The sequence below is a fragment of the Lissotriton helveticus genome, chromosome 7 (genome assembly GCF_964261635.1).
Source record: "Lissotriton helveticus chromosome 7, aLisHel1.1, whole genome shotgun sequence".
Classification (NCBI taxonomy): domain Eukaryota; kingdom Metazoa; phylum Chordata; class Amphibia; order Caudata; family Salamandridae; genus Lissotriton; species Lissotriton helveticus.
The window spans coordinates 1,137,129,538-1,137,145,604 of record NC_136068.1 but is presented as its reverse complement, the minus strand read 5'-3'; the positions used below and the strand labels follow the sequence as shown (position 1 = coordinate 1,137,145,604).

Genomic DNA, 16,067 nt, shown 5'->3' with positions numbered 1-16,067 from the left:
AAGCAGGAGTACCATATGTGGTAATGGTTTCTATGATCGTTACCTGCTGTAACAATGTCGTTTTTCTCCCTGTACACATAGTAAGAGAAATTACAGTATGGCCTTCAATACCTATTTTAATATGAACTTGAGAGCATAAGCAGACTGAAAGTCTTATTGTTTCAGAACACCGTCATGTTCATATCTGAAAGAGAGATGTTTGATCTCCAAGTAGGAAGGTCTTCCTCTGAAATACAATCACTACTACATACAAACTTCCCTCAACATTTTGGTGAGCTGGTGCACCACATATTTAATGCCTCAAATACTGAGGGAGTTGTACAATTCTTAAAAGTGATTGGGTCTAGCTTTTTCAGCACATTCTGAACTCCATTTGGAGTAATTCCATTCTTTATACACTCTCTGTTTCCCATGTAATTGGAGGCATCCCATTAGTGTTATTCCTGGAATTTGGGATGTTGGTCTTATTTCTGTTGCTCCGCAATGGATGTTCGACCTCGAGGCCGAATGTTGATTGAATTGCCACACTTCCTGCTGTGTTGTGAATGAATGATACAATACTTTGGCTTGTCGTTGCTACATGAACTGAACAACAACGGGTCTTCTTCCTTTTGTATGGTTACACTATGTACAATCTGTATTCCGCTGTCTGCTGTGCACTTTTGCGTGTGCACTGGAACTATGTCTTGGAATACAATTTTTTTAATCTATGGATATGGATCTGCAAGTTTGATTATTGAGGATTAATCTTCAGCTGTGTCCTACCTTTTGCTACTGGATGAACACTACGAGCCTTTCCTGGATGCTGCAGCTCCTGGTTTACTCCATCCTGGCTCCTCCTCTGCAAGTACCCTGCCAGCTGGAACATCATCAGTGGCTGCTGATTAGGCTGGATACGACCATGTTTGATCTTTTGGAACTTGCAGCTGTAGTCACAGTGGAAATATCATCTGCAGTAGCTGGTTCCTTCATGTATCTTAATGACTCTCCCAACATGGGAACATTTCGGAAGCTCCCTGCAGTTTAATTCAGCATTTTTGTTTAGATTTTTAAATTGCTTATTTTCATCATTGCATATTTTTATTGCCATTTTTAATGCATTTCGCTTTCACTCGCCTTTTTATTAAAGTGCATGATTATATTTATTTTATAATTTTAGTCTTATATTTTAGGTTTCAATTTAGAATACACTTTTAAGTAAAGTTTGAAGTAAGGGTCTCCCTCCGACCCAAGAGTTGGTGTTGTGGGATTCAACAAGCCTGTGAACAAAATGTTCTATTTAGGTATACATGTTTAAACTTGACATCTTTTTAGACAGTGGCCTTTTACATGCTTTACTCTTACCTAATAATGTACTTAGAAAGTTCTGCTTGCATCACATTTCTTCTAATCATTTTATCATAACCATTGTGCACTTTTCCCAAAGTTAAGGAACACTGAACAAGCTGCCCTTGCTTGCCCTTACTTTCTGCTGTCTGGTTGGAGACTGCTCTGAATCGGCACGACACGCATTCACATCAGCGTTGCACCTCTGACACAGTGCGAATTGAACCTCGCTTTGATAATATAAACTGCCCCTGAGCTAAGATCCTCAGAGGAGCACTTCTATGGATTATACTGGGATGCCTTTCCTGTGACTGAGATGCAGCCCTGCTGATTTCAATCTATATCCTGCAAAGTACGGCAACCTCTTTAACACCAGACTGTCTTCCTGGTACATCATAAACAGGGTTGGGGAGTTGGGAAGTCCCAAGAGATCTGGCAGACAGAACTCTCACTATGCTCTTAATAGTGTAGGTAGGATTAAGAGTATTTATATATACATTTCATATCGTCATATAATCACACAATATTGTCATAATGATTTAACTCTTTATTTTTTTCCAGCAATCTTGGCATGCTGGCAACACTCCTTTGTTTCCTCCTGCTAATTGCAGCTCATGTCTTCTACACAAGAATACAACCGCTTTAATAAATGTTTGAAACACCACTTTGTATATTTCTTGTATTTCCTCTGGGCATGCCTAAGTAACAACACAAGGGTAGATGTGTTTCCATGAATTTCTTGGGGGAATGAGAGTGGTCATGTTCTGAGGTTGCAGATACCATCCAGTACCCTTAAGGTTAGGGGCTCAGATGGTGCAATGTGAGCAAGATAAGAATTGGGGAAACATACTCTGATGGTATGAATGGACTCGGTCCCCAAACTATGATGTTTAGGTTGTCCAGATACACAGTCCTACTTAATTTGTAGGAACCATACGACAACTTTGAGAAGGTAACTTTTTCAGTGAGACTAACTTGGCCCCAGTATCCGGCTGGTGCTCCATCATGGTCGGCCTGATCTTATGACCTTGCCATGGTCTAGAAAGACCACAAGTAGCGCTTTGTGCTTTTGAGCGTTATACATAAAAAAAATGAAAAAATCAATTCCCTGGTTCTACTGGTTGGGTATAATTTAAAAAGATTCAAATTGGTTTGGAATTTTTCTTGTGTTGTGTTTTCACTTTACTATTACTGTTTGTGTGCTGCATCAATACTTCACACTTTGCCTCTAAATTAAACTTGACTGCTTTTGTGCCAAGCTGAGAAGGGGTTAGGTGCAGGTTTAGTAAGTTTGTGGTTCACCCTGTCAATGATTGTGGTTGTTGCCTGAGTGGCACTTTCACCCCTTTAACAAATAACCCAATTTCTTACACTTATCAATCAAATTAAGATCGTCACAAGGTTTTGTATTTCCAATTAAAGAAAAACCTTCAGGAGGTTATTTCCTAACATTATATCTCCAAAAAGACCAAATGCATTTTAGATGATGTCCACTAGCCGCACAATTACTGAGATGTGGCATGTGTTACCATCCTAAAATATCTGTGCCATGCTCAACTGAAAGTTAGCAGTGAGACTAGCCCCCAGTATGCTCCTGGTTTTGCATATTATTCTTATCGTTGTCAATGTATATAAGCACACAGATTGATGCTATGAAAGAACCATTACAAAACCAGTCCAACTTTCTGCTTGGGCTTTCAGGTGCTGGTAGGCCTGTTCGCTGCCTAAAGCACTGGTATTTTTTCTAACCCTGGGCGAAGTACTACACTACGCTTGCGTAGTTTGCGAAGTTTTCGCTACTACACACTACGCGAATTGCATGTAGCACAGTGCAAACACGCGTAGAGTAGCTGTCATTTTTTGCTTGCTTGCGGTCCTCAACGTCAAGTTGGCGTCCGCGAGTGAGCAAAATGACATCCCGGCGAGACTTTATCCTCATTCACGATTAGCAACATCAAGTTGCCAATCGCGAGCCGCGAAAATAAACCTCCCGGCGAGATTCTCAACGCTGCTAGGGCAGGTTTTTCATTGCAAGTGGTTGCGTATGCTCGCGACCGCTCGCAATGAGAAACTACCAGTCCGCTTTGAGAAAGCTGCCGCTTGAGTAGAAATCTACTTGAGCGGCAGAAAACGACCGCTTGCACTGTGCAAGATGCGGTTTGCACTGATTTTACATTGCGGGCAAGCATCCGGCACTGTGCAATCAGTGTGAACAGCATTTTTCACAGTGCACTACGCACTTCACGTAGCTGTGATAGAGCGCGCGAGGCCACCCGACCAATAGTTTTCGCCGTTTTCCGGCTTCAGGGCCCATATACTTTCAAATCACCATATACATCGATCAGGTGACTTCACGAGCTCTACCAATTTGTGTGTGTTCTCCCTACTAATAATTTTCAATGCACCCGACTTACCATCCGCCGATGCGGGTACCTAATGACCACAATGAATCAGGGAGCTAGCTGTAAAGAAAAGGCAGCAAAATACAAACCCAACCAATAACATTCAAATACTGTTTAAATGACCACGGACAACTGGAAGTTTTAAAATGTTTATCTAAAGTTCGTTTTCTTCATGCATCAAGTATACAAGAATGAGACAATCAATGACCAAGATAATGTAAATTATGTAGCTATATAAAAATAATGATAGGGTAATCATTGAAATACTGATATAAAATGCAAGAGAAAAATACTATGCAATTCAGTAATATCTAAGCATGGGCAGACTATGTATGGGTAACTATAGGAGGGCCTATAATGAGTAACACGCTTCACTTAAAGTAAAGGGGCCTTTGAACAGTCTAGGTAATGAAGTTCTAGACCATATCAGAAAATTACAAACTGCAATGCAAAATATAATCTCTAACAAGTGAGAAGACATAGGAACAAACTTATGAAAATATGTAATTGACTTTCAATAGTTGCGGAAAGGCATGGAAAATATAACATATGCAATGATGAACTTTATTAAAGCAAAAGTTAGAAATTCAGAAGGTGCAAGATTTAAGAGTTTCAGAGCAATATTTACCTAGAATGGTGTGGAAACCAAACCCTGGCCACGGGTCAGTTAAGGACAGGAAACCCTCAAGGAAGGATACCCCTCAAAGGACAGCAGGTGCAGAATGGACACCCAGGACAGGACAGGATACCCTCGGGACAGGACCGCTCAGGACAGGACCGCACCCACAGTTTGGAAGCAACGCCTGCGCTCCACCCGCTCTGCAGTTATCGATCAAGACCCCGATTGGGTCAGCGAACTCCCAGTAAAGTGCTTCACCAGCACTTTAAGGTTCAGTAGAACCTCAGTCTATGGTCAAATTCGGACAGAGTGCTTCGCAGCGCTCTGTATCTTCAGTCACCTATTGAGTGCGTTGGGTCAGTGACAGGTCAGCTAAACCAGACAAGTCGGACGGCTCCCCAGGGGAACCCAGGGTAGATATACAGTTTGGGGACAGCGTACCACCCCCCAATGTTGCAAAGTGTCAGAATCCCTTAACTTCGATTGGTCCTAAGGTAGGATTTGGGTAACACACCAATCACGACATAGCGCTTCAAGCCTACATTTGCATAATAGGGTACCGCCTAACTAGATTGGGGTTCTCATGAGAACTGGTGCAGAAATACAATGGCAACTTTAACATTGTTGCTCTGTGAGCACATATGATTGGTTCAGCCGAGTTTTCGGGTCGTTCTCAGGAGCATCTTGCTCATCACTGCCAACTGGCTGCGTTCCATCAGTCAAGGTCTGTTTAGGCCTCGGCAAGTCGCGCAGGCGCAGAAGAGACCTCCAAGATGGTTCCCGGCACAGACAAACCCCATTCCCCGCGGTACAATAAAAGTAAGCGAAAAACAAATTAATACATAATAATGTCATTATGAAAACACATCACAGGATTTGTACTTTTGACTCATCATCAAGAAATAAAAATTATTGCATTTAAATGTTAGCTACATTTGACACAGTCACAAGAGCAGTGGCACGAGCAGTACCACATGATAAGCACAGCTATGAATTACGCATGCGCATAACTTTCCCTCCACTTCTGCAGACGCGTCAGGACACGTGAGTGTGGCTGACGCATGCGCAGTAACTAAATACAAGCGGCGGCCATTTTAGATGACTCGAATAAATTATTTTAGTAAAACACATGTGCAAGCTTCACGATCCTTATCTAAACTACACATAAATGTTAGTAGAACATACACTTGTTACCGTATTACACATAAACGAGGTTCTTGACTTCGGCAAGCCGCAAAATATGCAAAGCTTTGCTTCATCAATCCCCTCTTTGATGATATTTACTATCATCACAAATTATAATGGAACCAGATGCCAACTTTCTTTCACACTTTATAAAGTTCTATCTCTTCCAGCAACCGTTCTAACTTTTCTCTCTCAGTTTTAGTAGGGTGAGAAGTCTTCACCTTTTTGTATATCTGATCATTCACTTCCTCTAATTCAATCTCATCCACACTTCGTTTCACTCCTCTTGCATTTACCTCGTGCTTTTTGGTGCGCTTGCGGTATTTACAGCACAAGAAAATGGAAAGTATAATAAGACCTATAATACCAATTGGCCTCAGAATTTTGAACAATAAGCTTTTACCTATGCTAGCAAGCCAATGACCTACATTTGAGAGACCATCTACCAGTCTCTTCCAGGCACTATCAACCTCGAGTGGTTTGAGTTCTTTTGCCAAATTAGTAATGTTTTTCACATATCTTTTGATCTGTACACTTTTATCCGGAATATAAGTGCAACAATGTTGCGCCTTCAACATCCGGCAGACTCCGCCCTCTTTCGCTAATAAGGTGTCAAGAGCAAGTCGATTCTGCAAAACCATTGATCTGATCGCAACCATTTCAGTATTGACCAGCAGAAATCCATGAGCTGTTTCAGTAGACAGCACATCTACTATAGTAGACAATTTGCAAATTCTGTGAGTGTTCAGAACCACTCCCACTCCAGGTATCAGTGCACTGAAAATACTACCCATAATTTCACCTATACTTTCTCTTTTACTACGCACTAAGCCATTAGTATCTTCATTGCTTCCAGCTTTCCCATTCACATGGTATATTTTCGGGAAGACAATACCAAAGTAGCAGCTTCCATACCAGTGATCCGGCAATTTGAAATAAGCCTTGTCTCCACAAATATAATAAATTCCAGGAAACACAGGCTCTGACCCATTTTTGAAACCCCAACCTCCAATTACCTTGTAATTATGTTCGCATTCACTGGAACCAATGAAAACATTATTATAATAGCTAGTCTTCTCGCGGTGAAGACATAGCTTGCCTTTCTTTTCAAAATCCAGCAACAGAGCAGGACCCGCTCCACCAGATGAGGTGCCTTCCATGTTCTCTGCCCACTTTGGCTTTTTCTGACTTTCGTCATTAGCCTTCTTTTGAATTTTAATTCTTCTTTTCTCTGCCATGTTCAGGAACATCTTTTCCTGCTCACGCAAAGAACAAGTCAAGTTATCTCTGTGTGCGTCTGCTATGTCAATGTTACCTATAGTCAGAAAGTAGTCTCCCATATATCTTATGGTGTCACTTTTGGTATGTACAGGATTCAAGTTCCCACGTATAGGAAGTTCAGAAAAGATCACGTCATTGTTAGAGTAATAGTACTGTAACGGTCCCCTTTTGTAAAATAAACTAGCTAAAATGCTACAGGAGATTCCATATGTCAATGGCAGGTGATGGTATGTCACGCCTTCAGCCACAGAAGTAGGTAGCTTCATGCAGACATAACAATCTTCAATTTCCATAGTCTCTACATAGTGTATTAACAAGTTTGCGAAAACATTTAAGTGTGTCTTGTTCTTAACTCCATGATAATGTAGTCCTCCCTCATCTGATGCTTCTAAGTTTTGTTTTGTTTGTCTCAGGGCTCTTTCATGTCTTGCTACACTCTGTGTTGTTAGCTCCTCACTGTCAGTATTTACAACTTCAGTAGGGACAATGTTAGTATCTTTACTTACAGCAAAGGGAATGAAAATTGTTAGTCCTATCCAGATAACTATCAGTACTACTACACTACATATACACACCTTGCAACACGTCTTAAAACGGCTGCAACTAGGTCTACCATTCACTGTTGAATCAGACATTTTGGCTCAGAAGGAGTTTCTCGACCCCTCTTTTTGGCTTTACACAACTAGCTTACTTTGTGCAAATTCACGGTGGTTCGTCTTCTTCTTCAGCTGAGTACTCAGGGACGGGCTCTCCATCGCTCACGTCAGTTATATCAAGATCTTCAAGTTCTTCCAAAACCAGTGTCCATTCAGGAGACTTGTATTTCTTGTTTTGTCTTTTTAATCGTTCACTCCTTCTTTTGCTAGAGTTTTCTTCTTGCTCTGCTATCCGTGCACTTCTCCTTGCTTCTGCACGTTTCTCTTCCACCGTCTTTATCCTTAGCCTTAGTCTCTTTATGAACCTAGGCTCAAGGTTGTTTCTTTTCTTTAGTCTCTTAGTTGGTACTTGGACTTCACCTTCTTCTCTTATCCTCTTGTTCTCTTTAGCTTGTGGCAATTCTTCTCCATTTTCTTCTTCTACTTCCCCTATCTGGCTAGTTCCAGGGCTAGCATCAAATTCTTCTGCCTGGTTGCTAATCTGGCCTTGTTCAGGAATATTTTGTTTTTGGCTTTCGATTGTCTCTGTTTCTGTTTCTGTTTCCTGAACCCGTTCTTCTAACCCTCTCTGATCCTGTTCAAGCACTTCGATCTCTTGATTTTCTTCTGCTCGAACTATCACTCTATTTCTAGTCTCTCCCTTATCTGCATCAGGTGTTAGCGGTGGTGTATCGAACACCTGTTCTGTCCCTGTCTGACCTTCTCCTTCCTCAGTTTTGATGTGAATCTCAAGCGGCTGAGGTTCTTCGCCTGTGCCTTGCTTTTCCTGGCTAATCCACTCTCTACCTTCACACAGTCGTTCTCTTGTTCTGATGGGATCTTCGGTCAGATCAATCATCGGTATCCATTCTTCTGGCCATATGCTTGGCAGCTCGTCTTCAGCTACTCCTGGCTCAGTTTCCTGGACCTCTTCAGCAGGCTGGATTCTTGGCAGTTCGTAGTCAACTACTCCTGGGCCAACGTCTGCTGTTCCTGTAGCCTGACTGGTGCTGGGCTGCTCGTTGTCAGCTGCTTCTGGACTGGCTCCTGCAGGGTCCTCTGCTGGTTGCCCTTCTTCTGCAAATTCTTTGTCTGGTAATACCTTCTGGGTGTGTCCAGCGTGGATCCACTGGGGAACACCTGCGACCTTCACTGCAGTGGTTGTTACCAGGATTACTTGGCGTTTCTTTCCCCACCTTGGTGCCAGACAGCTTGATCGAGTGTGCTTCTTTATTTTGACCCAGTCTCCTGGAACCAGGCTGTGGAGAGGAGTCGTTGGATTGAGGATGCCGTCGTCTCCAATCTGGCGAGAGATAGAACGCACTTGGTCACCCAATCTTCTGCAGTATTCAAGCACCCAATCATCAGTAATACTCAACAGTTTGCTTCCTGGCACCCATGCTTGTCTCATTACTCTTCCCATAATGATTTCATGGGGACTTAGGCCTGTCTTGCGGTCAGGAACACTTCTCAGTCCCATCAGGACCAGGGGCAGGGCCTTCACCCAGGTCATGCCAGTAGCATTTGTCAGCTTTGCTAGCCTGTTTTTGATAGTTCCATTTACTTGTTCCACTATTCCAGAAGCCTCTGGGTGGTATGCACAATGCAGTTTCTGCCTTATTCCAAAGGCCTTACAGAGTTCAGCCAGTATTTCATTCTGGAAATGTCCACCCTTATCTGATTCAATAATGTATGGTATTCCGAATCTAGGTATCAGTTCTTTTAGTAAACACTTCGCTACTGTCAGTGTGTCACTTTTGGGAGTAGGGTAAGCTTCTACCCATTTCGAGAATACGCACACAATGACAAGGACATATCGCTTTCCTTCACAACGGGGCATGGTGATGAAATCAGTCTGTATTTTTATAAAGGGACCCCCTGATCTCCCAATTTTGCTCAGTTCAACCATTGTCCTCTTGCCTGGGTTCATCTGTTGACATGACAGGCACCTCTGGCAGAGGGACTCTGCTACCTTCCTGAACTTTTTACTGTACCAAGTCTGTTGAAATACCAGAATCATGGCATCCCTACCAATGTGTGATCCTTCGTGTATTAATCTTGCCATTGTGCCAAGCAAGTGTCGGGGTAACACAGGCATACCAGTTGGGCCCAAAATCACACCATCCACACGTCTCGGTCTACACCCATCCTCCTTCCATTTCTCTCTTTCTTGCCAAGGAGCCGATTCCTGCCACTCTCTCACTTCATCCCAAGTAGGCACTTCCTCAAACACCTGAAGCTGGCAGCTGGTTCCTGGTCCCCCTCGTTTTGGATTTACAATATACCGATCTTTGGCGCACCATTGGGCCACTCGATCAGCATAATCGTTTCCCAGTGATACTTTGTCCATGCTCTTTTTATGAGCAGCACATTTTACCACTGCCAGTTCTTTGGGCAACTGGATGGCCTCTAAAAGGTCATGAACAACCTTTGCATTCCGAATGGGAGTACCTGAGGAAGTCATGAATTCCCTCTGTAGCCATAATTGGCCAAAGTCATGCACAACTCCATAACAGTACTGACTGTCAGTATACACTGTTATGCGTAAGTCCTTCCCAATTTTGCAAGCTTTTATCATAGCAATCAATTCGGCTACTTGTGCAGACTTGATGCTATATAGGTAACCTGCTTCTTCAATTTTTGTAAAAGAGACTACTGCATAAGCAGCACTCAGGCCTCCTAGTTCATGTCTTAGACAGGAACCATCCACAAATAGTTCTTTATCATGTTCAGGCAATGGCGTTTCTTTTATGTCTGGGCGTGGTTTAGTACTGAACTCTGTCAGGTCAATGCAGTCATGTTCATCATCATCCCCACCTTCCATTTCCAAGGGGTCGGGGAGCAAAGTGGCAGGGTTCAGAATACCGCACCTGACAATGCTTACATTTGCTGCACCCACAAGAATCCTCTCGTATTTAGTCAGCCGACTAGGGGTGAGATACTGCGTTTTAGTTCTGGTCAATAGAATTACTACTCCATGCGAAACATACACAGTCACAGGATGTCCCATGACAATGGACTCGCTCTGTTCCAAACTTGCACAAGTAGCAGCTACTGCTTTCAGACAGCCTGGTAACCCAGCAGCTACTGGGTCCAAAGTGGCAGAGAAATAGGCCACAGGCCTTCTGGTCGTGCCATGTTCTTGAGTCAGGACTGACAATGCGCAATTATCGCGAGTGTCACAGAATAAGGCAAATTCTTTGGAATAATCAGGCATTCCCAGCGCAGGGGCTGTACACAGACAGTTTTTCAGTCTTGTGAAAGCCATTAGGCTTTCATCGTCCCACTCTACAATATCTGGCATTCCTCTCGTGGTCATTTTTATCAAAGGCCTGGCTAAGGCTGCAAATCCCAGAATCCACTGCCTACAGTAGCCTAGTACACCCAGGAACATTCTGACATCTTTTTGAGTACGGGGCAACTGCATCTTTTGAATTATTCTCACTCTTTCTGATGTGACTTTTCTGACACCCTTTTCTATCTGGTGTCCTAGATATTTCACTGATTTCGCACAGAACTGTAGTTTGTCAGGGGCCACTTTATGCCCTTTCTCACACAGATGATTTAGGAGGGCAATGGTGTCAACTACACAGTCCCTATGACTTTTAGACGCCAGTAGAAGGTCGTCTATGTACTGCACTAACACAGAGTTCCCAGGTAAGATCAAAGTCTCTAGACATTTTTTCAAGATCTGATTAAAGATAGAGGGGCTCTCTGTATACCCTTGAGGGACCCGGTTCCAACAATACACGTGACCCTCGAAGGCAAAAGAGAAAAGAAATTTGCTGTCGGGGTGCAGGGGTATCGAAAAGAATGCATGACACAAATCAATCACAGTGAACCACTCAGCATCCCAAGGAATCTGGTACAGAATCACTGCAGGGTTCGGGACAATAGGGCAGCAAGGAACTACAATTTTGTTTACCTTTCTCAGGTCTTGCACTACCCTATACTTGCCGCTAGGCTTCTTGATGCCCATAATCGGTGAGTTGCATGGGCTGCTCATTACTTCCTGTATGATGTCTCCTTCTAATAATTTTTGAATTTCCAAAGTGACACCTGCTTTCACTTCAGCATTCATTCGGTAGGGCCTAGTGTTAGGATATACTGCATTGTCCTTGATGGCTATCTGTATGGGATCCACATCTTTCATCAACCCCACATCCTTCCCAGTGAAATCCCACACCTCTGGCTTTACTGCTTCCTGGAGTTCTTGGGGCAAGTCCTGCAGGGTCAATCTTTTAATTTCTGAGTCAGGTCTAAGTAACAATAGTTTATAAATGCCATCTTCATCTGGGGTCTGTATTTCAACACCCTTTGGTGTGCAAAAGATGGTACAGTTCATTTTGCACAGCAAATCACGACCCAGTAAATTCACTGGACTGGTGTCACAGACGACAAATCTATGCATCTGTTTAAAATTTCCAATTGAAATCTCCATTGGTTCGGTAACAGGAGTACTAATCAATTGATTAGATACACCCACTACTTGGATATTTTCTCCCGAGAGGGGTAGGTTTGGAACGTCCACTGTTCTTACAGTAGAACGGGTAGCGCCAGTGTCCAACAGAAAGGTGACATCATTTCCGTCTACCTTTCCTTCAATGTATGGTCCAGACTGGTCTACCGGCAAGGAAGCGCCAAGTACGCACTCCTCGTCCTCCCCTCTCAGGCCCCGTCAGTCCTGATCATTACAAAGGAAGGTATCATTTAGCAGATACTGCGAAGTTGCTGTATTTCTGTTCTCACCGCTTTCCCAAACTTCTATCTCCTCACCCTCTGCTTGCTTTCCCCTGTATACCTGCTTGGGTGCTCGAGGCACCTGAACTGTTTTTACCTGGGGTTGAGTCTTTCTTGGCCTTTCTTTCTGCGTCTGTGGATTTAAATCAGGAGTATTTGCATTATCATTCATTAATTGAGGACACTCGTTACGCCAGTGTCCAATTTCGCCGCACTGATGGCAGGGACATTTCTTCATAGCCTCTTCCCTGCTAAATTTTGGCCGGGGCTTTCCTCCACCCCCTTCCCCAGGACTTCTGTTCTCAGCATTTTTAACCATGTTACTCAATTGTTTTTCCTGCTGTTCTGCGAGCTTCACCTGAGCCCACATCACCTTTTCCTTAAGGGCCTTTTTCTTTTCTGCCATCTCGTCCTCGCAGTACTTAGCGTACCGCAGGACCTCATCCATTTTCTTTGTATGCCAGCAGATTGTATTATCTTTTATCCACTGGCAAATTTCAGGTCTTAAACCATTTACAAACCTGTAAATAAAGTGCGTCATGTCCTTCAAATCGATGTTATCAATACCACTGTATGTTTTAAATACCTGCAATAACCTCTCATAGAAGGAGTGCACTGTCTCGTCCCTTTCCTGTGTTGTTCTATCTATTTTTGTCCAATCCGTCTCCTTTGCGGGCACCTTTTCTTTCAAATGCTGAATTACCTGCTCATATTTTCGCATGACATCCTTTGATGGCTCCCCTGTTTCCTTATTTCTTGGGTACTCCTCACTGGGCCAGTCTATGGCTATTTTACACTGGGTCCATAAATCTACTGGAACCACAATGTCGAAAAACCCATCCAGGTCTTTCCACAGACATTTCTGTACCTTCACGAACCTCTCCACCTGCCTGTACCAGTCAACTGGCTTCTCTCGTAATTTTGGAAAATCGTTCGTGAAGGACACAATATCCTGCCTAGACCAGGGGACATGCACATATTTCCCTCCTGGAACTTCGCGCATGGGGCATAACTGCTCAGGTTTTTCTACCTCCCTTAAAGTAAATTCAGGAGTCACTTGTCGGGAGCGAACCTCTTCCCTCTTTTTCGCCCACCTGCTTCTCCATCTTTCCACATCTCCCCATTTCTGCAGTACCCCCATTAATTCTTTAATCTGCAGCTTTTTCCCCGCCACATTCAGGTGCTCTATATCTTTGTCTGAGAAGTCTGCTCTGTACGGTTTCTGTAAGGGCTTGGATTTTGAGATATCTACCCCCATACTAACTGCTGTTTCGCTCAGTTTTTCGTGGAGCACTCTGGTGTTCCTTGTAAAGCTTTTACATATGAACGACAATTCTTCTTCAGAGTAAGTGTTCAATCGATCCAACCCCACATTTCCTGCCATTAATTCTTCTATTTCTACCCTCAGTTTGTAGAGGTCTAAAGGTTTCGTTTGCGGAGTCTGTTTCTCTAATTCACGACTCCAACTCTCAATTTCATCTGGAGTTACCAGAGAGACATTCCTAGTACCTGTTGCTGATTCTAATTTAATCTCTTTCGCATTAAAAGGGTTATACCTCTGCTGCATTCCCTTTCCGGTCGGTTTGTTTGGCAAGTCCAAGAACGCAACTTCAGACTCGCACTCACTGGAATGATCATCTATGATTATCGGTTCCTGTCTCGGGGTTGCCATGACTGGGGTCATAACTGGAGTAATCGGATTTCCCTGACCATTTCCGTATAACGGGACCACCGGTCCAATAGTTACTGGAATAGTCAATGCCTCAGGACTGGTATTTAACTGGGAGATTTTCTGAATTATTTCTGTCCTTTGTCTAGCTAGAGCCTCTTGCTCTTTTTCCACTAGTATCCTTCTTAAAGTCGTGTCCTGTAATATCTGTGGGGTCAAGGGAGGAGTAAAACTCCGGGCAGTAGGATGCGTTTCACTTGGTCCCCCACCATAATTTGGTTTCGGAAATAAAGTTCCAGTGTTAAAGGACCTGCGCTCTTCCCCATATGGAGGTTGAACAAAAGGCAGTCCTGAATTCGATGGTTTTTCTTCGCTTTCATACAAGTGTCTGGGGAAAAAAACTTTCGTACTTGAATATTTTTCTTCCTGGCTTGCGGGCACTTTGGGATATATATCCCTTGTTTCCGCCGGTTCGGGTTTCTCAGGATAGGGCAATACTTGACCACCCCCTCCCAGTCCTAAGAATCTGTCTTCTTCCTTGAGGAAGTGGCGTCGGGGAGCATCTCCTACACTGGAAGGTCGGGTTCCCTCATTATAAGGTGGCGGACTTCTGGTACAAATGTCATCTAGCAATTCATCATCTGATTCCCCCGGACCCCCCCAATGTTTACACTTTTCGGTGCTTTTCTCACCTGCTCCAACGTTATGACATGCCGGCATCATGGGAAACAGACCCTCAACAATCATGCTCTGCCTCCACTGTTTCATCCTTTTATCCCTGGACTCCTGTTTCTGCCTGGGGTACCACTTGGTCAAACCCTTGTCCATTCGGGGTCTTTCTCTTTCAAAAGCCTCAATCTCCCATTCCTCTAATGCCTCATACTGCGTTAGTCTTGGCCTGGGATGCAGTTCATTCATTCGGGTTCTTAAATTAAATAAGATCCTTCCATTGAAAGTACCATCTAACGGAAAGGCCAATACTCCGTCATCTTTTGTGTACTTCACCCAATTCTCCAACCACACACAGGTATTGTACCCTCGGTCAAACATCATAAATGAGGCAGGAGTATTAGGTGGTGGGACAAGAACACCTTCCCTAGATTTAATCGGTTTGTCCGTTTTAAAATAATTTTTCACTTTACTTACAAGGGACATTTTTCTCTTGGTTCCGTACATAATATCGTATCTATTAGTCTTCCACTGATCCCTTTCAAACCCTAGGTGCCTTGGATCAGGTCGAGTTCCTGTAGTCTGCGAGTGCCACATACGACTTCTGCGCTAAACTTTGTTTACAAACTACCTCCAATCAGAACGCGCTTCAGGAATTCGTGCAACCAATGGGTGCGCGACACTAAATAAGCTCCGCCAATGGGTGCGCGGCCCCTTCGTGAGACAGTTCCCACGCTCCGGCACTCACCCCTCCTTTACAATTCCAGCTCCGCTACCCGCCCGCTGCTTCTACCAATCCCAGCGCGGCACAGAGTGACGTCAGAGGCGCTTCGCGACTGACTCCCTCCCTTCACAAGGTAACGGAAACTTTCTTTCTTTTAAAGTGCTCAGTGCTTGGTTATTTTACAACAAATACACATTCGCCACAGTGCTCAAGTGTCTAGACAGAGAAAGAATAGTTTTACTGCAAGTAAACTACTTCCATTTACTTTTCACTCGCTGCGGGCAGATCTCTTCCGCCTACCCTTCACTCTAGCATCGGTGAACCTGTTATTCCCCCAAACTCATCCACTTCTTTCCGGGATATATTCCGAGTTTAAGGTTTCTCAGCGGACCCCTCTGCTTTCACGTTAGCTCCGAGGAACCTGCTACTCTTCCGATGTGACCCTTACTAGGTTACGCCACTATGGGAATTTTGCCAATGAACCCCGTTACTGTCATTTATTCACACATGTATTCAGAAAAACCCTAGTTAGTGCTTCCCGGTTATCCTAACCTGCACCTAACTTTCCTCGAGCCTGTGACCTCAGGACAATGGATTCTATTCACCACTTGCCCTTTCAATTCCCCGGGGAGTTCGGACAACATGAAACGATACGGTTTACAAATGCATGGATTAGTACATATAGCAATATAAGAACAAGAATAATAACAATGCAAAAATTCATGAGTTTCAGCAGCGTATTCACAAGAGAATGATCAGGTCTCTTAGAACAGCCGCTCTTCTAGCAGCATCAATATACTAGCAGCTTCCGACTCAA

The 16,067-nt window shown here is 43.7% G+C and overlaps 1 protein-coding gene across 1 annotated transcript in view; it reads right to left on the bottom strand.

The window, feature by feature from the left end:
- Positions 1–870: 870 nt before the first annotated feature.
- LOC144769407 (uncharacterized) overlaps positions 871–16,067 on the bottom strand; it is a 50,961-nt gene continuing 35,764 nt past the window's right edge. The window contains exons 3-4 of the mRNA XM_078653497.1: positions 12,513–13,667; positions 871–1,016 (exon numbers count right to left, since the gene is read on the bottom strand). Of these exons, the coding sequence (XP_078509623.1) occupies positions 871–1,016; positions 12,513–13,667 (1,301 nt within the window). The remainder of the gene's footprint in view (positions 1,017–12,512; positions 13,668–16,067) is intronic.